At 44.7% G+C, this 20,370-nt stretch overlaps 2 protein-coding genes across 2 annotated transcripts in view; one reads left to right on the forward strand and one right to left on the reverse strand.

Annotated features, from left to right (window-relative positions):
• The window catches only part of rtn4rl1a (reticulon 4 receptor-like 1a), a gene marked incomplete at its 3' end in the record, with an annotated part of 116,146 nt that extends 101,097 nt beyond the window's left edge, over window positions 1-15,049 (reverse strand). The window contains exon 1 of the mRNA XM_079508049.1: window positions 14,752-15,049. Within this exon, the coding sequence (XP_079364175.1) occupies window positions 14,752-14,764 (13 nt within the window). The 5' untranslated portion in view covers window positions 14,765-15,049. The remainder of the gene's footprint in view (window positions 1-14,751) is intronic.
• Window positions 15,050-15,327: 278 nt separating this feature from the next.
• Window positions 15,328-20,370, forward strand: part of LOC306928129 (ATP synthase F(0) complex subunit C2, mitochondrial-like) — a gene marked incomplete at both ends in the record, with an annotated part of 28,242 nt that continues 23,199 nt past the window's right edge. Inside the window, one exon of the mRNA XM_079508050.1 lies at window positions 15,328-15,347. Within this exon, the coding sequence (XP_079364176.1) occupies window positions 15,328-15,347 (20 nt within the window). The remainder of the gene's footprint in view (window positions 15,348-20,370) is intronic.

Consider the following 20,370-nt stretch of genomic DNA (forward strand, 5'->3'; position numbering starts at 1 on the left):
ATGTTGCTATGATTAGGTGATGTTATGATGATGTAAAACAAACGGTGTCAAAACAAACATTAAATTCTCATCATTGTTAATGGCGTTTTTAAAACAAACATTGCGCCCCTCAAAAAAATGGTCAAACATTGGCCAAATTGTCAAATAATGTAAAACAATTACACTCATGTGAAGTGAGTGGTGCCTTTCATCACAATGCTGATGTCAACAACATGATGTTACGGACATTCCGTGCTCAAACGGACAGACAGACAGACAGACACAGACAGACACAGACAGACAGACAGACAGACAGACAGACAGACAGACAGACAGACAGACAGACAGGCAGGCAGGCAGGCAGACAGACAGACAGACAGACACAGACAGACAGACAGACAGACAGACAGACAGACAGACAGACAGACAGACAGACAGACAGACAGACAGACAGACAGACAGACAGACAGACAGGCGTACACACACAAAGCTGTGCATTGGAGGCTGCCCCGCTCAAAAAGAATAAAATAGACGTTCCACAAGCTCAAACTTGTGAGCTTGTAGATCGGCTATGTTCACAATGTTTCTGTGGTCAAACTAAATGTCAAACTAAATGTAATGCCTCAACTCTTACACTTCCAAGTGCTTGTCAGGGTGGGGGGTCGAGTAAATATGATTATTTTTGGGGGGTCACGGCCTGAAGAGGTTGACAACCACTGGACTAGAGGAAGGGATTTTAGGTGATGAAGAGGAGGGACTGAGCCTTGTGGGTCTGCCGAGAGGAGAGCAGGTCCATGTTGCTGTGAGCGGTAGACCCCAAATGTCTTCTCTGAAACCAAAACAGCCATCAATTATTCAACAGGTACAGAGAGAACTCACTAGCGAGGAGAGGAGGAGGAGAAAAGATTATGAGAATGATGGGGATGGCTGGTTTATTTCTTGTTTTTGTCTGAAACAAAATTTTAACATTTCTGTTCTTGCATATCATTCCTAAACAAAATGAGAACAACATAATAACATGTTTGCTATAATATATATATATATATATATATATATATATATATATATATATATATAAATATTTCCGTTTTTCGTTTCTGTTCCTTGAACCGGTTTGTAGCCTTTGTCGGACGACAGCGTCACGTGCCAAAAATAGCCGGGCTAACAAGCTTGCAACGCGAACACGTCGCGCCCCCCACGACGTACTGTGAGCTTGTAGGTTGACTATTTTTACACCGCCGTACAACACAGTTGTTAACACAGCCGTCGAATATAGCCGGTTTTCAACTGAAAAGTTTACTTTCACGGAGCGACGCGGCCGTAAGGCAAAATATTAATTAGGTTTTAGTCTGCCTGTCTCTCCTTCCTTCTGCACAGCCTGTATGCCTAGCTGACTCATCTCCCTGGAGAACCAATCCTTCCAAATTCACAGCCCCTCAGGGAGAGAACGGCAGAAGACAAACACATGCAAGCACACACACACACACACACACACACACACACACACACACACACACACACACACACACACACACACACACACACACACACACACAATGCACTCATTTCTTCATCCAATCTAGGGGACAATATTACTTTCGGACGACAGAGTGTGAAATTCCCGATGTTTGAATCCCTTGGCTCTTCAAAATATATATATTTGTTCTGATTACTACTGAACATCCGTAACATTGTCCATTTTCAGGCTCCTGTAACAGAACGCCTCTTGGTGTATGTAATGTCCTCTTGGTGTATGTAATGTCCTCTTGGTGTATGTAATGTCCTCTTGGTGTATATAATGTCCTCTTGGTGTATATAATGTCCTCTTGGTGTATGTAATGTCCTCTTGGTGTATGTAATGTCCTCTTGGTGTATATAATGTCCTCTTGGTGTATGTAATGTCCTCTTGGTGTATGTAATGTCCTCTTGGTGTATGTAATGTCCTCTTGGTGTATATAATGTCCTCTTGGTGTATGTAATGTCCTCTTGGTGTATATAATGTCCTCTTGGTGTATATAATGTCCTCTTGGTGTATGTAATGTCCTCTTGGTGTATGTAATGTCCTCTTGGTGTATGTAATGTCCTCTTGGTGTATATAATGCCGGGGGGCCTTGCAGGAGAGGAGGTAGTCAGCTCACAGACAGATCTAACTATGTGTAAGTCAATATTTGCCTTCTTGAGTCTAGTCTACTGTATATAGCACTGCTTCCCAAACAGTGGGTCTTCCCACTTGTGTGTCGCAGACCCTTTATTTTTTGGTTTCCTACATTTTGTTTTAAATTATTATTTCAAAACATTAAAAAAAGAAACATTCACAAAATAAGGAAATGTTTTCGTGAATTCAATTTCATTAGAAAAAAATATATCCATAAATTATAAAACACATGTTTAAGTAGTCTGTCTGCCTGCCTGCCTGCCTGCCTGCCTGCCTGCCTGCCTGCCTGCCTGCCTGCCTGCCTGCCTGCGTGCGTGTGTCTTTTGCACATCTCTGGAGCTGAGAGCATCTGCCTGGTGTATAACTCTGTGTTCAAGCACTGACATTTACACTAACAATTCCCCAGACACAAACACACACACACACACACACACACACACACACACACACACACACACACACACACACACACGCACACACACACGCGCACACACCAAAACCTTATTCCCTCAATATAAATAATGACAATCATCTTGCCACATTGGGCAGACACACATCTGTGTCCCCCTATATCATCCCTATTCTTTCCTTATTTCCCTATTCTTTTTTATATATGTGGGGGGGGGGCAGCGCCCAGGCTGGCCAGGTGGAGGTAGTTTGAGACCAGGATTACTGCATGTTTTTTGTGAGGGTACCTACCTTAGGGGACACGGGGAGAACATGCAAACTCCACACAGAAAGGCCCTTTCGACAACCCCGACTGTGCCACCGTGCCCCTTTATCATCCCTACCCCATGGGGATACATCTCTGTCCCTTTCTCACACACACAATTACAAAACCAGCCTGCAGATGAGCATTCACAGACAGACACCAAACACGCATGTTGGGTTGTCTTTTGTTAAATTGTTACCTGTGTATTCTGTATTAAAATATCCATTGATTGATTGATTGATTGATTGATTTGATTGAACGCACGCACGCACGCACGCACGCACGCACGCACGCACGCACGCAGCCCAAGACCCAAAAGATGAAGTCTATGGATAAAAAAAAAAATTGGTCCGCGACCCACATATGGGTCTCTGGAAGCAGTGCACTACAGTACATACATGCACACAGAAAACGCTCACACCCTGATGTGATACCGCAATCAAAACTCTCTACAGGGTTTCATGAGGCTTCTGATTGGCCGGTATTCACACAGACATTTTGCATGCACATCCAAACGATAAGTACCAGGAAGGAATTGCAATGAGGAACGTGTGAAAAATGTATAATTTCTCAGAAGAAATGTGAGGCGCTTGTGTGTGAAATGCACAGCCACTGGGATTCTAATATCACGGCTTCAATTGGTGCATCTCTTAAGTGGCCTGTCTGGTAGTTTTTCCCATGTAGGCCAGGCCACATGGGTACCTCATCAGTGGTGTAAAGTAAGAAAATACATGTACTCAAGTTACGTCTACTCCACTATATCTCAGAGGCAAAGCTTGTGCTTTTACTCCACTACAATTATTTGAAAACTTGAGTTACTAATACTATAGTTACTTTGTAGATATGATTATTATTACAAAACACACTAACCACGTCAGCCCTATTATATATACACATTTTGGCTATTTGAAAATGGCAGATCTACAAGCTCACAATGCAGCAAGATGTGATGCTTTTTTTATACATTTAATTTTGAACTTGTGGAATGGGACATTCTGTACAATGTTGTACCTTTACTCAAGCAACAGAGTATTTCTACATTGCAGTATTGATACTTTTACTTAAGTACTTCTTCCGCCACTGCATCTCATCTGAGCGTATATAGATCATGTTATAACGCCCTTGAGGTTGAATGTTGTTTTTTTCCCCCTGTTTGTGTATGACTTCAAGCTTTGTGTGTGAAATTGCATAGTGGGCACAGTGGCCACATGGATAATTTCCACGAGGAATAAGTCAAGAAATGGACGTGGGTGGGTCAGTGGTGGAGGGTGGGCTCTCACAAGCAGGTTTCTCAGATTGGGTGGTCCCATGTGTCCCCTTTCTGGGTCAAACGTGAAAATAGCAGATCTGAAAGCTCACTCAAAACGTGTTGCAACTTGCCGCTGTGCGACTCGTTTGTGAGATAGAGTAGGTGGGCTATTTTCAGCAAAGAGATGGTGTACTGTAGAGGGGAAAAGGGTGGGGCCTAGTTAGTATAGACCTCTAGGGCAGTAGCCTCGGTTCCAGCTAGCCTTACTCATCTGCGAAGAGAAAAGCCTGGTCACAACCTAAGGCAGAGAGTGCATAGCCAGAAGTGTCGTGCCAGAACAACCGTCAGATGTATTTCCCCCGGAAAGGATTTTTCGACCAATAACAACACCTGTTTCATACATGGAGAATGTAAACATATTTGTAAAGCGTCAACGTAATTTCCTTGAGCGGTACTTCTGCCAAAATCCAGAAATGCAGTCTACAGCGTAGGTCCTGCCCAACGTGCTATAGGGCAGTGGTTCCCAAACATTTGTGGTAAGATCAGGTATGATCAAAAACAAACAAAAAAACAAATCTAAGAAATTCCATAATTAAGAATAATAATAATAAATAAGAAGTAGTGAAAATAGCTGATCTACAAGCTCGCAACGTGACGCGAAGCGCCGTCTTGTGCGATTGTATAGATCTGCTATTTTCACTAGTTTGGGTCCCAGGCAAACGTTTAATCTCTCTTTTTGGTCTCGACCTGAAAAGTTTGGGAACCACTGTTCTATCTCCGGACAACGAAGTAGGTTTTAAAGTGGTTTAATTTACTCATAGAATTATATTCTGTGTCTAGGTCTGCCTGTGATACATTTTCAAAGCAGCAATATGTGCCCGTGCAAACTGTCAAGAATTATTTTTTCAGACGTTGAGGTTAAAATACTTTTTCAGTGCCAATGACAAGCCTTCTTCCAGCTCTACTGCTGCTGTCATTCAAGGCACTGAGGCTCCAGCGGACTCCCAGTGGTTGCTGAACACTTTGATGAAAAAAGCCCCAGCCCAAGACTTTCTGCTGAGACGCACACCCCTTTATACCCCCTAAAAATAGAAGACACATATTGCAGACTATAGTGGAGAAGGATGTCTCCCTCCTCTTATAAGGCTAAACGAAGGAGGGGAATGCAAGGTGGCTTAACAACTTAACCAGAGATCAGAGGATGGAATTGAACTCTGTTAAAAAGGACAAGTCAGTGGTTATCCAGTACCTAGAGCTATCATCGTCATGGACATATAACCTCGCGTCACCAGACTTTCCACCTCGGAGGAAAGCCTCCATGGTCTGCATTCCAAAATGGCCACGGATATGAGAAAGATATTGAGTACTTTTTCCACCACTGTTTAATCATGATGAGCACCAAGATAAACTTCTGACATAATATGCATATCCAGGGTTGGATTTGCTGGGGGGAGAAATCAATGCTCCTGCATTTGATATCCCCTTCTCTGGTCATTCAATTGGTATGTTTTATCCGTGCTTCAGATTGAATGTTGTGTTCATGCTGGGAAACTGGCTGTAGTAGAACAAGTGCTGGTTTTTTCAACAACATTAGAAAACATTTGCAGAGAAAGGAGTCAGTTGAGGTGGTTCGGGCATCTAGTAAGATGTATTCTTGGCCACCACTCCTGGGAGGTTTTCCAGGCGCGCCCAGCTGGGAGGAGGCCACGGGGCAGACTAAGGCCCAGGTGGAGGGATTATATATCCAAGCTGGCGTGGGAACGCCTCGGGACACCCCAGTCAGAGCTGGCTAATGCGGCCAAGGAAAGGGAAGCCCGGGGTTCTCTGCTGGAACTGCTATACCTCTGCGACCCGCCTATCTGATAAGCAGATGAATGTGGATCAAATTATTGTAGGTGTGTCGCAGGTTCTGCATTATTAATGTGATTCCACAATAACTGCTCTAAATATTCAACAAGGAACTTGCCTGCAGTGACCTTGGAATTTCACCAGATGACCAGTTGTAAAAGGTCATCGATTTGTTGTTGCTCATGTAGGATTACACTTGATTGTCTATTGATTATTATAAGCCTTATATGACTGTAATCCTGAGTGAGTGAGTGTGCCTGAGTATGTGCATGCGTGTGCGTGTGTACACGTTTGAGCAGTACCGTGATGTTCATATAATTTGTCAGGTAGGAACCTCATGTCCAAAAATGTTACTATTCAAAAATAGCAAAAAATTGCCGATCTACAAGCTGAAAGTGTGGCGCAATGCAAGAGCTTGTACATCGGCTATTTTTGCTACTTTTGTGCTGTGTGTGTGTGTGTGTGTGTGTGTGTGTGTGTGTGTGTGTGTGTGTGTGTGTGTGTGTGTGTGTGTGTGTGTGTGTGTGTGTGTGTGGGGTTATTCCGCATCATTCCTCATATGTGGGACTTGCCCCAAAGCTTGTAGCAGAAAATGTAATTGACGATGATATTGAGTCCATTCCAATAATCTAACCTTCATAATGATTTCACTGGCAGTAATAATAAATCCATGTCTTGCACAAAGTGCCCCGTTCCCCCATTGTGCTCTGCTGCCTAATCTGTGAAATCTGCCCGTCGCCTTGGGATGTTGATACCAGCAACAGCACATTTGGATCCGTCTCAGCGCTCAATTACAAAGCCATTTGGTGCTTCACGACCCACACAGGCCTGCTGTCACTAATCCATATGTTACTATCAAACTACCAAGACCACCATAGATGCTGCTAAACAAACACAGACAGGCCAGGCACACGCACCAAATGTAACGTCAGATACGCAGGCAGGCAGGCAGGCACGTGCATACACACATGCATATTGAATATCTCTGCTGTCGGGAAGAAACCACTTAACTCCAAAATGTTCATTTTCCAGGAAATTTAAAATATAGTTTTTCAGGAAATTAAGAAAAACGTATATTTATATTTTGAAAACAAAGCAATACTGCCTCATCAAAGTTGGTGTTGTGACTTTATATATTGTCAATATTATAAAGTTAATTAGTTGCTTTAGCAGACAGTTTGAGGGTCCAATGAAGTTAAGAGGTTTTGTCAGAAGCGCTTTTTACTACTTCTCATTGGTTCAATGAAACGCACGCACGCACGCACGCACGCACGCACGCACACACGCACGCACGCACGCACGCACGCACGCACGCACACACCCTAATTGGATCAGTGGACAGTTGGACAGTTGAATGGTATTGAATATGACAAGCAAATGCTCCGTGCATCAACATCAGCTCAATGACATCCGGTGGCAGCTGGTGAGTTCCAAAACATTGGGGAGGACAGCAGAAATATATTCTTTGTATATACAAGTCAGAAATTAAAGCTTTTGTGCATGGAGCATTTATTCATCATAGGGATTGGCACATGCCTACAAGCTCTTGTAGATCAGCCATTTCCACTATTTATTTTTTATTTTGAAAGAATCAAGTTATCAAATATATCATGTTATTTATTTAAGTTATATGTTATCTGCCCTGTGTAATTATTTGCTTACGAAGCCTCAAAGCCAAACAGAAAAACAAAAGAAAACAGTCTGTTCTAAAGTTCAGTGGCGCGAACCGCGAACACAATTAAATCGCAATTATTCGTGTGACAATAATCGTCACCGTAAATGTCATGACTGTGACAGCACTAGCTAGTTATTTGTTTTCGGGTTTTTCTTTCATTAGATGTGATTAACGTGTCAATCCACTGAGTAAGAGCATGACATTTAAATCAAACAATAGGTGGAGTCTAGATGGAGGCTTTGAGTCAAATCAGGTCAAATCCTTCAGCTATTCACTCAGCTGCAAGTTGGGGTGTTATATATACTCTGTGTTTGTGTGTGTGTGCGTGTGTGCGTGCCAAGTTCCATTCTTAGACCAATTTTGTGATTTAGTCACATTTTGGACGACAACAAAATCCTTCCCAGCCTCAGGCTGTGATGGAGGATTTGTTTTTAGTTTTTTTCTGGTTCTGGCTGGGTCTGGCTTTAATTTTCAAGTCTTGTTTCAATGACAGTGACTGGCAACTCTCACGTCAATTATTGCTGTTGATTTATGAATTCAAGAAAAAGAGCTTGAATTAATTACATCTCATTGTGGCTATCGGAGACATCATACATCACCATTTTCCATCTTCCAGACACAGTGAAATGGTTGAGGGGAGAGAAAGAGAGAGAGAGAGAGAGAGAGAGAGAGAGGTGAAAAAAAACAAGGGAAGATTTGAAGGGAATTAGTAGAATTGTAGAGACCTTGTCAGGTCGAAGTAACAAGACGACTCGTCTAAAAGTGGGAATCAGATCCAATGACATCCAAAGACATCCAAACTGGGGAAAACAAACCACATCCAGCCCCAACGAGCAGTGAGGCAAAGCTCAGGCTGCAAGACAAACTTGCCACATACTAGCCAATCAGCTGCCTTCCTGTGCCAGGCTTCAGCCCTCAGTCACTGGCTGTTGAGAGAAACTGGTCAAGCGGGGAGAGAGAGAGGGAGAGAGAGAGACTGCACATACACTGGTCAGGGAGAGACTAGCACTAAGCTTCTCACGTTCACTTCAAATGTACAAACACACAACACTTATCCTCAGAGTGTGTGTGTGTGTGTGTGTGTGTGTGTGTGTGTGTGTGTGTGTGTGTGTGTGTGTGTGTGTGTGTGTGTGTGTGTGTGTGTGTGTGTGTGTGTGTGTGTGTGTGTGTGTGTGTGTGTGTGCGCGCGCACATACACTCTCTCTCTCTCTCTCTCTCTCTCTCTGTCTCCATGCTGACACCGACAGATACAGTAACATATTGGTAAAGGTGACACATATAGATAATGAATCCCAGGCAATTATTCCACATTTTATTACTGCATATTTATGAGAGGAAACTCAACACAATTCATTACCTGTGTGTGTGACTGTGTGTGTGTGTGTGTGTGTGTGTGTGTGACTGTGTGTGTGTGTGTGTGTGTGTGTGTGTGTGTGTGTGTGTGTGCGTGCGTGCGTGCGTGCGTGCGTGCGTGCGTGCGTGCGTGCGTGCGTGCGTGCGTGCGTGCGTGCGTGCGTGCGTGCGTGCGTGCGTGCGTGCGTGCGTGCGTAATTTGTGAGACAGATAAACTGGTATCCCTCTGGCCAACAAGCATGCATACACCCTATAATTGTATCTCTCCCCTTCTCTTCCTCTCTTTCTCTCCTCTCTCGTACGTGCACGTGTGTGAGTGTCGCGCACACACACACACACACACACACACACACACACACACACACACACACACACACACGTATCCTCACAACACACAAGGACAGCACTAATCAGCTCTTTGTCAGACCCATTCGGTCCCTTCCTTAATGAGGAGTTTGTCCAGCTTATGCGCAGTCAGACTCTCTGCTTATAATGATGTGTGTGTGTGTGTGTGTGTGTGTGTGTGTGTGTGTGTGTGTGTGTGTGTGTGTGTGTGTGTGTGTGTGTGTGTGTGTGTGTGTGTGTGTGTGTGTGTGTGTGTGTGTGTGTGTGTGTGTGTGTGTGTGTGTGTGTGTGTGTGCCTGTCTGTCATAGAATGGCAAAGGACATGATTTCCCATGACTCTATTAAGGAACGTTTTTCTATGATGTCGGGGCTCCAACATTCGTTATACAAAAAGAACAACGCGGCTTCTTGATGATCTGCACAGTAAAGTAATTTCATTCTCAGGGTGTAAAGATTGACCCACATGGACCCCTAAGGGTTCATTTGTATTTCACACTGCCCCTCAGCCAGTGTTCTGGAAGCCAGAACGTACTGACCACCCCTCAGCCAGTGTTCTGGAAGCCAGAACGTGCTGACCACCCCTCAGCCAGTGAAGCCAGAACGTGCTGACCACCCCTCAGCCAGTGAAGCCAGAACGTGCTGACCACCCCTCAGCCAGTGTTCTGGAAGCCAGAACGTACTGACCACCCCTCAGCCAGTGTTCTGGAAGCCAGAACGTACTGACCACCCCTCAGCCAGTGAAGCCAGAACGTGCTGACCACCCCTCAGCCAGTGTTCTGGAAGCCAGAACGTACTGACCACCCCTCAGCCAGTGTTCTGGAAGCCAGAACGTGCTGACCACCCCTCAGCCAGTGAAGCCAGAACGTGCTGACCACCCCTCAGCCAGTGAAGCCAGAACGTGCTGACCACCCCTCAGCCAGTGAAGCCAGAACGTGCTGACCACCCCTCAGCCAGTGAAGCCAGAACGTGCTGACCACCCCTCAGCCAGTGAAGCCAGAACGTGCTGACCACCCCTCAGCCAGTGAAGCCAGAACGTGCTGACCACCCCTCAGCCAGTGTTCTGGAAGCCAGAACGTGCTGACCACCCCTCAGCCAGTGAAGCCAGAACGTGCTGACCACCCCTCAGCCAGTGAAGCCAGAACGTGCTGACCACCCCTCAGCCAGTGAAGCCAGAACGTGCTGACCACCCCTCAGCCAGTGTTCTGGAAGCCAGAACGTACTGACCACCCCTCAGCCAGTGTTCTGGAAGCCAGAACGTGCTGACCACCCCTCAGCCAGTGAAGCCACAACGTGCTGACCACCCCTCAGCCAGTGTTCTGGAAGCCAGAACGTGCTGACCGCCCCTCAGCCAGTGAAGCCAGAACGTGCTGACCACCCCTCAGCCAGTGAAGCCAGAACGTGCTGACCACCCCTCAGCCAGTGAAGCCAGAACGTGCTGACCACCCCTCAGCCAGTGAAGCCAGAACGTGCTGACCACCCCTCAGCCAGTGTTCTGGAAGCCAGAACGTGCTGCCCAGCCCTCAGCCAGTGTTCTGGAAGCCAGAACGTGCTGACCACCCCTCAGCCAGTGTTCTGGAAGCCAGAACGTGCTGACCACCCCTCAGCCAGTGAAGCCAGAACGTGCTGACCACCCCTCAGCCAGTGAAGCCAGAACGTGCTGCCCAGCCCTCAGCCAGTGTTGATTTCGTTGACTGAAAAAACGACTACGAAAAATGTTCGGCGACTACCTTTTTCCACTGACGAAAACTAAATAAAAACAAAACTATCGTGACTAAAACTATGACTAAATATTTTGCCAATTTCCTCAACAAATAAAACTAGACTAAAATGCTCTCGGCTGCCAAGTGTTGTGAGCTACATAGATCGGCTATTTTCAGCCAAGTGGAAAATCTGCCATTGTCAAAACACATTTTTGTCAACAAAATCAACTGTAGATTTTGTCGATTAAAATCTTATATTTAGTCGACTAACATTAAAACATTTCAGATGACTAAAATATGACTAAAACTAAATGAAAAATTATGCAAAAACAAAATCAAAATTTGCTGTAAAAATCAACAACACCCCATCACGCTGTTGGTGACTCTGACTGACTGAAGCAGTGCCGGAACAGATGGTTAAATTAATACTGGGAGGGATATGGCGATGCAGTCTGGGGGATTTGTGACTGAGATATATGGAGCTTTCTTTTTCCTTTCAGTGATAGGTTGTGATTATGAATGACAAACCAGATGGAATGCGAGCACAGCGACACTCCAGTCACAAAAACAACATTAAAAAACATGCTGGGTGCACGGCTCCAAAAGTACATCATAGCCAGCACTCAAATTCTGGAATTCAAAATGTACTTGAGTAAAAGTGCAAACGTATTGGTATCAAAATATACACAAAGTACAAGTAAAAGTACTCCTTATGCAGAAAAAAAAAGAAAATGTCAAGAAATCTGATCTGCCTCTGATATGTAGTGGAGTATAAGTAAAAGTATTGAAAATTGTAAATACCCCAGTAAAATAAAAGTACCTAAAAACTGTACTTAAGCACAGTACTTGAGTAAATGTACTAGAGGGACTAGAACACCATTCCAACAAGAACCTAAATCATTTTTTTTTTTTTAAACTAACAAATGCTATTCCCTCATTTTTCATGTTTTGATGATGGCAATGATGGGAAGTGCTGTCTAACACATTACACATCGTTCCTAAATCTCCTATAGTCAATTGGGTTTGAGATCAGGTGAGTGAGGTGACTATGCCTAAACCTAACCTCAGTAAAACTATGCCTAACCTAACCTTAATTCTAAACCTAACCTCAGTAAGACTATGCCTAAACCTTAATCATAACCATAACTAACGTCAGTAAAGCTATGCCTGCCCGGGAGCCAATCAGACACATGGTAAGGCGGGTCTATCCTAGAACGTTGGTGGGATTAATCTGTGGATGGAGGCATTGCCATCCTGGTAGAGACCACTCCCATCTGCAGAGATGCTGTATGTTTCATTATCACCATAGGATAAAGGTGATCTCGAGTAATACATTAGCATTGATTTGCACTTGCAGTGACCCTTGTCTCTACTGGGACAAGTGGACGCAAACCTTGCCAGGAAAATGCCAAACATCAACGTAACAGAGCCACTGTCTGTCAGGGTCAACCATTCAGGTCTGTACCATTCTCTTGGTGTACGCACCACACACACGCATGCATATGCCCACTTATGGGGAATATGGTGAAGGATGACTCATCCGATCATCATATCACTTGTTTCTACATCTGTGGTTTGTGAACCAGTGAAATCCCAAGTGTGCATTGTACACTGCATGCGCACATTTAGTTCTCTGTACAGCTGTCAACAGTCTGTCCTGGCTGAGTGACAGTCTGATCACGCCTCGCATTGATATTGACATTCAGTCACCTGAGGAAGAGTTGCTCTTCTGCTTTTTCTTACATATCGCACTGCATAATAATCCATGACGTCACCACCATCGAATATGCACTCACTTTCAACTACAATTTTTCCCACAGATCAAAACACAGATGTCGCTGAGGTTAGTGTGCCACACTAGCCAGTGGAGCACTGAAGCTGTAACTTAAACTCTTGCCATCCGTGGGGTGACCCAATAACGAACCTTAAGTCACTTAGATATTGCCATCTTGATTCAAAATCGAGGTCAACTGGGCCTGCTCAGCATCTCTATTCATGCCACTGAGCATTAGCCTATAGAGCACGGACGTAAGGCGTCATGTACACATCTTACCCGGGTCGCCTTTTCCCCCATTCTGACTTCCCATAGACCTTTTTTATATCGTGTCAAATAAGAACCGTGTACCAAAAATAAACTATAAATGATCCCGGCGGTTTGACTCATTATGGATATGAAGAATCAACATGGCGGCGAGAAATCTCTAATGTTATTGCCACCAAATTAGTTGCATTTTCGTAGAAACAGACAATATCGCCGAGACCGTTTGTTTATTGCTTATATGAGATGATTTTAATAGAGGGGGGGGGGGGGGGGGGGGGGGGGGGGGGTTGCACGCGTTAGTCCGACATCCCGTTAGTCCATACATACGTGATGGGTTAAGACTCACCCGTGGCTATCGTGTGCGGTTATGATTAGGGTTAATAATGTCGGATTATTGGGACGTCGAACTAATGCTATACGCACCCGATATTAAGAATCCCAATGTTATTCTCCATAGAGAACAACCTGCTCTAGGATGTTCATTTCTTGATTGCTTCATGCAGTAGCCTACACCTGTATGGAAGCATCTCTGAATCATGTTTACCCCGCTGATTTATTCAGGTTTTTCCTTCAAAAATCTGTGAGAACAATACTGATTTAGAATGCATTCGTATAGAATCGGCCTCAGGTCTTAATGGGTTAAAATAAACATGCACGCACGCACGCACACACACACACACGCGCACACACACACACACACACACACACACACACACACACACACACACACACACACACACACACAACGCACAGGTCTCAGGTGTGTAGACTCTATAATTGTATCTCTGCTCCTGTGAGAGCGACAGGATCACAGCTGTTAGGGGCATTTTAGCACCCCAAGTCCAGTCCGTGGCCTGTTACCCCAGCGTCCACACAACTAGTGGCAAGGTCATTTTGTCAAAGCACTGATCAAATGGACATGCATCAAGTTGACATGAATGAAAAGAAAGCAGACAGGTGTACAGCTGCAGATCAAGGTTCTCTTGACTCCCTGGCCAGGTCCTGCAGCCTCGCTGCTCCCCCCCCCCCCCCCCCCCCCCCCCCCCCCAGGGAAATGACCCCCCTCGCACCAATGTCATGCACATGACTCAATAGTGTGCTGTCGAAGTGTGTGCCAGTGCCAAGCCAGTGTTACGCGCACACACACACACACTCATCTCACACACACACACACACACACACACACACACACACACACACACACACACACACACACGCGCGCGCACACACACACGTGCGCGCCATCAAGTGCTACAAACTGCAGTGCGGCAGCTATTTTAAGAATAATTTTGCACGATGTGGATAAATATTTAATTCCAGCAGAATATGTATTTCCCCACCCACCGCACACACATATACGCACACCGCACGCACGCACACACACACACACACATACACACACACACACACACACACACACACACACTCCCATCACAGTCACAGATAATAAGGACGGGTCGGTCGGGACTCGGGAAGTTAAGGCAGCGGTGCGCCGGTGCCCTCTGCGCCTCTCAACAAATTACTCCACAATTTGCAGAAACTCGCCACAGTGAACAGGATGGACAAGTCCAACACATTGCATTGATTGCAATATTACATTAAAGCACAAAAACATCGGCAAAGCGTACACACACTCATGACATGCCCACATCAAGTAGTCTGTTAAACAACATGGGATTTATGATCTGACTTACCGCGCCTAAACATGTTGGAGGCGGACAGGCGGTTGTTTTGACCGTCTGGTAGAGGCTATTTCTGCTTGAGTCTCATCCTCGTCTCGGTCGAGTGAGTCGGGCTTGTGTTGAGTGGAACCAGCTCTCCTCTCCGCACAATTCTACTACCCAAATCCCTTTGGCCGCTTCTTCTCCCCGTGTGGGTCTGATGTCTTCACGCGAGTGAAGAAAGAAAGGTTGATGCAATTTGGACGAAAATTCAGAAGAAGCAGCCACACAGACACTCCACCAGCGAGAGAAACAAAGTTGCCTTCGTCCGCAATTAGTTAATTAATAAAAAGTATATTTGAACCCCAAAAATAGACTAGCCTACCAGCAGACCAGTCTGAGTCTTGACTCTTCTCAGCAGCCAGCGGACGCGCACTCGCGCAGCTGCTTTTTTTTTTTTTTTTTTAAGGATGTGTCAACTCACCGCCATCTGGTGACATGAATGATAATAATAATACCGTAATGTGTGGATTTATCTAGCCTAAAGCCCGAGCCAGTTTAAGAAGAGGCGCTAACGCGAAAAGCATAAAGTTCCCATCTATGTTCATCATGGACCAGCTGCAGTCAGTGTGAGTGAGTCAGTCCGCGGCTACAGTGTCGGGTGTTATCGAAGAAGGGCTCTCGGCGCTTCACACTCACTCACAGCCCCTCCTGCATGTGCTGAGAGTTGACGGATGAAAACTAGCGGAGAAGGTGCACAACAACCACCCCCCACCCCTCTCTCTCCCTCTGTCTCTCACTCCCCATCTCGCTTGTCTTTCTCTCCCGCTCTCTCTGCAGCGCTGTTTTCTCTGTGAAATTCAATTCATATGCATTGTTATTGGCGTGGAAGTTACATGAACAATGAAGTGTCTTCAGTTTCAAAGGGAAGCTGTATTAGTCTTGAGTAGAAAATAATACCTTTTAATACCTTTCAACGAGACAAAACAACCTGTGTGTGTGTGTGTGTGCGTGTGTGTGTGTGTGTGTGTGTGTGTTGCTCTGCATTAACATAAAGGATCTGGATTGCTGTGGACACTCAAAGACTCCACTGTAGTTTAATGGGTCTCTCTCTCTCTCTCTCTCTCTCTCTCTCTCTCTCTCTCTCTCTCTCTCTCTCTCCCTGAGACATCTGCCTTCCACAACCCTGGCTGTTACACCGACACCGTGTTCCACTTTATTCTATTTGCATACACAGCTACTTCAAAAAAGTATTTCACAACAATTGGATCCTGTCCGTAAGGACATACTGGTGAAACTTACTGCACCACTCTGAATTATAGCCTACTGGTGCTGTATAGGTGAGGTAATGCGTCATCGTTCGTTTGATGTGTCTGATTTGGAACTTGTCACCTGACTGGAATGGCTTGACTGAGCTTTGATGAAACATCTCATTGAAGTGTATTTGCGGCTGTTGGGTGCAAGTGTACTTTTCTTTCCTATCTATCATCTAAGTCTGTGGGCGAGACAAAATGGGTTGTCTACTACACCCTGCCCAGAGCTAGCAGCAGGGGTTGGCAGCAGACAGGGACTACACAAGTCAAGTGTATTATTTATTGATAGGTTGTACATGTTTTCACTCGCTCAGAGACACAGAGCCGATATTAGGGCCAGCAGCTCATTGTTTTATTTAGGCCTATTTGTATTTTTCATTCTTGTTTATCTTTGTTTGGTTCTTGATTATTAAGGCTCCTCAGCCGCACCTGACACACTGCCAACATCAGACACGACGACACACACGCGATGATCAAACGCACATTGGACGTATGTGTAAAAAAACCTGTTGCTGCCGTCTCTCAAGGCCGTGACATGCTGAAAGCATCACTGACGCAGAGCAAGAGCAAATAAAGGGTTACCTTTCTGCATGGCTTCCAATCCATTTCAGATGGTCATGTGCCACCGACTGTCACGTACGTAATGGTGCTCTGAAATAGAACCGAGCTCTGAGAGATGCGTCACTGAGTTTTGGCACGAGTTCAGTTGACGACGCCTCTCCATTGTAAAAATAATTGTTGTGTTTGATCAAGTATACACATATGCCACTTGCAGTGTGTCAACTGTTCAAAGTTCAGTTCTATTTTGGAGCGTCAACGCACGGCACAGACCATCTGAAATGAGTTGGAGCAATGCAGAAAGGTAACCTCTTTTTACTCACCGTCCCTCACCGGCCCCCCGTCCCCCCTTCCCTTGACGCGTGTCTTGGCCTTTCCGGTGTGCCGCGCGGCCTTCCATGCGTTTCATTCATACTGCTGTTGCTGCTGACACCCGAACGCCCCTTCTAGGGATCGATAAAGGTTTATCTTTATCTTACCATGCCAGGTTCTGTTTGGCTCATCGCCAGATGTCATTGAGCCGTTTCTTAAGGTGCTTACATGGTGTTTAAAACAGGGAGAAGCCCCTGTACACGGATGAGGAGTCCTGGACTGCCTGCAGACTTTTGCCTTTCATAGTCCAGTACTCAACATTTCTCATGGACATGTCACATGGACATTTTGGTTACCAATTCTCCATCATTTAGATGGGGACCACCTGGTTGTTCTCAACCACTGGTTGAGAACCACTGGTATAAATGACTACTGCTGCATGCGGACACTGGAAGAACATACGCACGGTTGAATTGGACTCATGAACTTGGTTGTACACGAGAAACACTTTTCATAGAAGCACTGCCAGAGGTGTAATTTCCTTCCAAGATAATTTTGCATAATCTGCTCTTGGCGGTCTGTTTGAGGTGTTGTAGATTTGTTGTTGATGAGTCTGCACCGCCCACACAAGGACATCAGTTTGCTCATGGGAGAAATTACATTTCCAAGGCTTTTCTTCCATGATGGTGTCTCTGAACATTGACAGTACACGTTGCGCTGCACGCAGCACACTGCTCTTAATGAAAAGCAGTCATTTGATCTGTCATGATTGAGTTCACTTGCGACACGCCTACTGATCAAAATTCAGCCTAATCCAACCGACATCACCAAGGGCACTGCAGTGACTGCACCCTTCATCGGTCTGGAAAATACAAAAGGTCCGTTGCCACGCCCCACCCATCATCATGCCATTGACTGCGCTTCACACCGGTTCACCTGGCTCAACAAAATAGTGTCCTTTGTATCTGTCACATGAGAGTTGTTGTTCAGATGTTTGTATGATGTGGCAAATAAACAGTCTACAGATTGTATTCTAGATCTAGAACGAGGTTTGAGATAGATACCGTCGGCCTCTATCTCGGTATGTATCTCTTAGGCCTGCAACAGTTGATTGCTTTCTTAGCGATTATTCTATCGATTACTTTTTTGATTCATTGATTAATCGAGAAGTATGTTTTTATACTCTTAAAGTCAATGAATTGATTAACGACATAGGCGTACGCTATTTTATACTTCAACTTCAATACTGTCAAACGATGATGGAGATCTACAAGTACAATACATGTTTTGACGATACACTGCAACTGTGGAACAAAATGATGTGCGTAATGTTGTGAAGAGTTTGTTCTTGACAACACTTTAGTTTAGTTTAGTTTAGTTTTGTGGTAACACAATTTAAATTTCATAGGTAATACAAAAAATAAATACATTGAGAAACACACAAATGTGGTCAATCATTAACCATGATGATCCTGTTAAGAAAACCAACCATAGGTTGTCAGGGTGGACAGTCACGCTTCTAACACCCTCACCCTCAGCGTCGGCGTCCCACAGGGATGTGCACTGGGCCCTTGGCTGTACACCCATGAGCGTGTGGCCAGAAATAGCTCTAACACTATTGTCAAGTTTGCTGACGAGAGGGCCAACAGTACATGGAGGAGGTGCACCGTGCATGGCACAACTATCACAGTGGTGCCAAGACAACGGCTAGCTTCTTGAACTCAAAACCTCTCAATGATTTTCATTATACAATATTATATTCACAATGAAAAATAGATCATTCATGGGGGATGAAAAACCTGAAATAAATATAAAGACTGAATTGATTCTCTTCTAATCTTCCTGCAAAGATAATTTGTGTGTAAGCAGAGGTTTGCAGGTAACATAACATAATCTGTAAACTGTAATGTCAGTAACTGTTTTTTGTTTGTTTGTTTGTTTGTTTGTTTGTTTTTTTGTTTGTTTGTTTGTTTTTTAATGCCAGCCACCCTTTTGCAAAAGTGGACATGTTTCTTTCCCCAAGTGAATATGTCCTCTCAGATATCCATCTCCATATTATTGTAACCTGTTCCTTGTTGCACGCTGTCCCACTTCCCTAATAGACTGTTGTTCTGTGATCAATACATGTGGTCTTGGAAGTGTATTACATCTACTCTTGGTTCCGTTCTACAGTATCCCTTTTTGCCTCTTTGCAAAAAGTTGCGTATACCTCTTAGCATTTATCTCTTGGTTTCTGTCTTAAACAGATGAACTGCACTGCTATCTATCTATAAATGCTGTATAGGCTCATAATGGTGAAATATGTGTTGAACAGATAAACATGAACTCTCTCTCTCTCACACACGCACACACGTACGTACACGCGCACACACACACACACACACACACACACACACACACACACACACACACACACACACACACACACACACACACACACGCACACACACACACACACGCACACATGCACGCAGACACACACACACACACACACACACACACACACACACACACACACACACACACACACACACACACACACACACACACACACACACTCCTAAGGATAGGTCACTCAAAAATAAATGATGGACAGGTAATACCACCCAGTCCAGGCTGCCATGACCTTTAAACTTTTAGTGACCTTTCGTTGACCTTCCGGCCAGGTGATTAGTGTCCACCCCATCCGCTCTTTGATTAGCCGGAGGAGGAGAAGCGATTTGGACGACCTTTTCAGACAAAAGGTCCACTCCACGGTCTCATTCACTCTCCTCATCCCTTCACGCAATCTCCTCCACTTCCGTAGTGTACTCGACGCACTGCAGAAATGTCTCCCACCTCTCTGCCTCGGCCAGAGAGACCCCTCTCCCATCTCCCCTTTTTGCTTCTGAAGGGTAACATGATGAGGTTTTATCGACCCCCGCGTTGTTAACCACAGCAGATCTGTAGTTGCGTTCTCCTATGTTTCACCCTTCGCTGCAGAATGTTGCCTGACCTCACCGTTGCATTCTTCAATTACTCGCATCGTCCCCGGCCTCAGATATTAGGCTATACTACTTCATACAAATGTGTAATTGTGTATATATGTATTCTCTTCTTTCTGTGTGTTTATTTTTTTATTTTTTTATTTATGTTTTTGTATTTTTTTTTAATTTGTATTCTTTTTTTTTTTTTTGCGTTGTAGTGCAAACAATGAAAACTAAGTGCAGAGGCAATCTATTTATTTATCTATCTATCTATCTATCTATCTATCTATCTATATCTATCTATCTATCTATCTATCTATCTATCTATCTATCTATCTATCTATCTATCTAGCGTTGTGGTGCAAACAATGAAAACTAAGAGGCAAATGATACAGGAGACAGCCACAAAAGGTGAGAGTCACCTTCAGAAACAACAGAGCAGAAGTAAGGAATACTGCTTAATACTGCTTAAGTAAGGAATACTGCTTAATACTGCTTAAGTA

This window comes from Electrona antarctica (genome assembly GCF_951216825.1).
Source record: "Electrona antarctica genome assembly, chromosome: 8".
Lineage (NCBI taxonomy): Eukaryota > Metazoa > Chordata > Actinopteri > Myctophiformes > Myctophidae > Electrona > Electrona antarctica.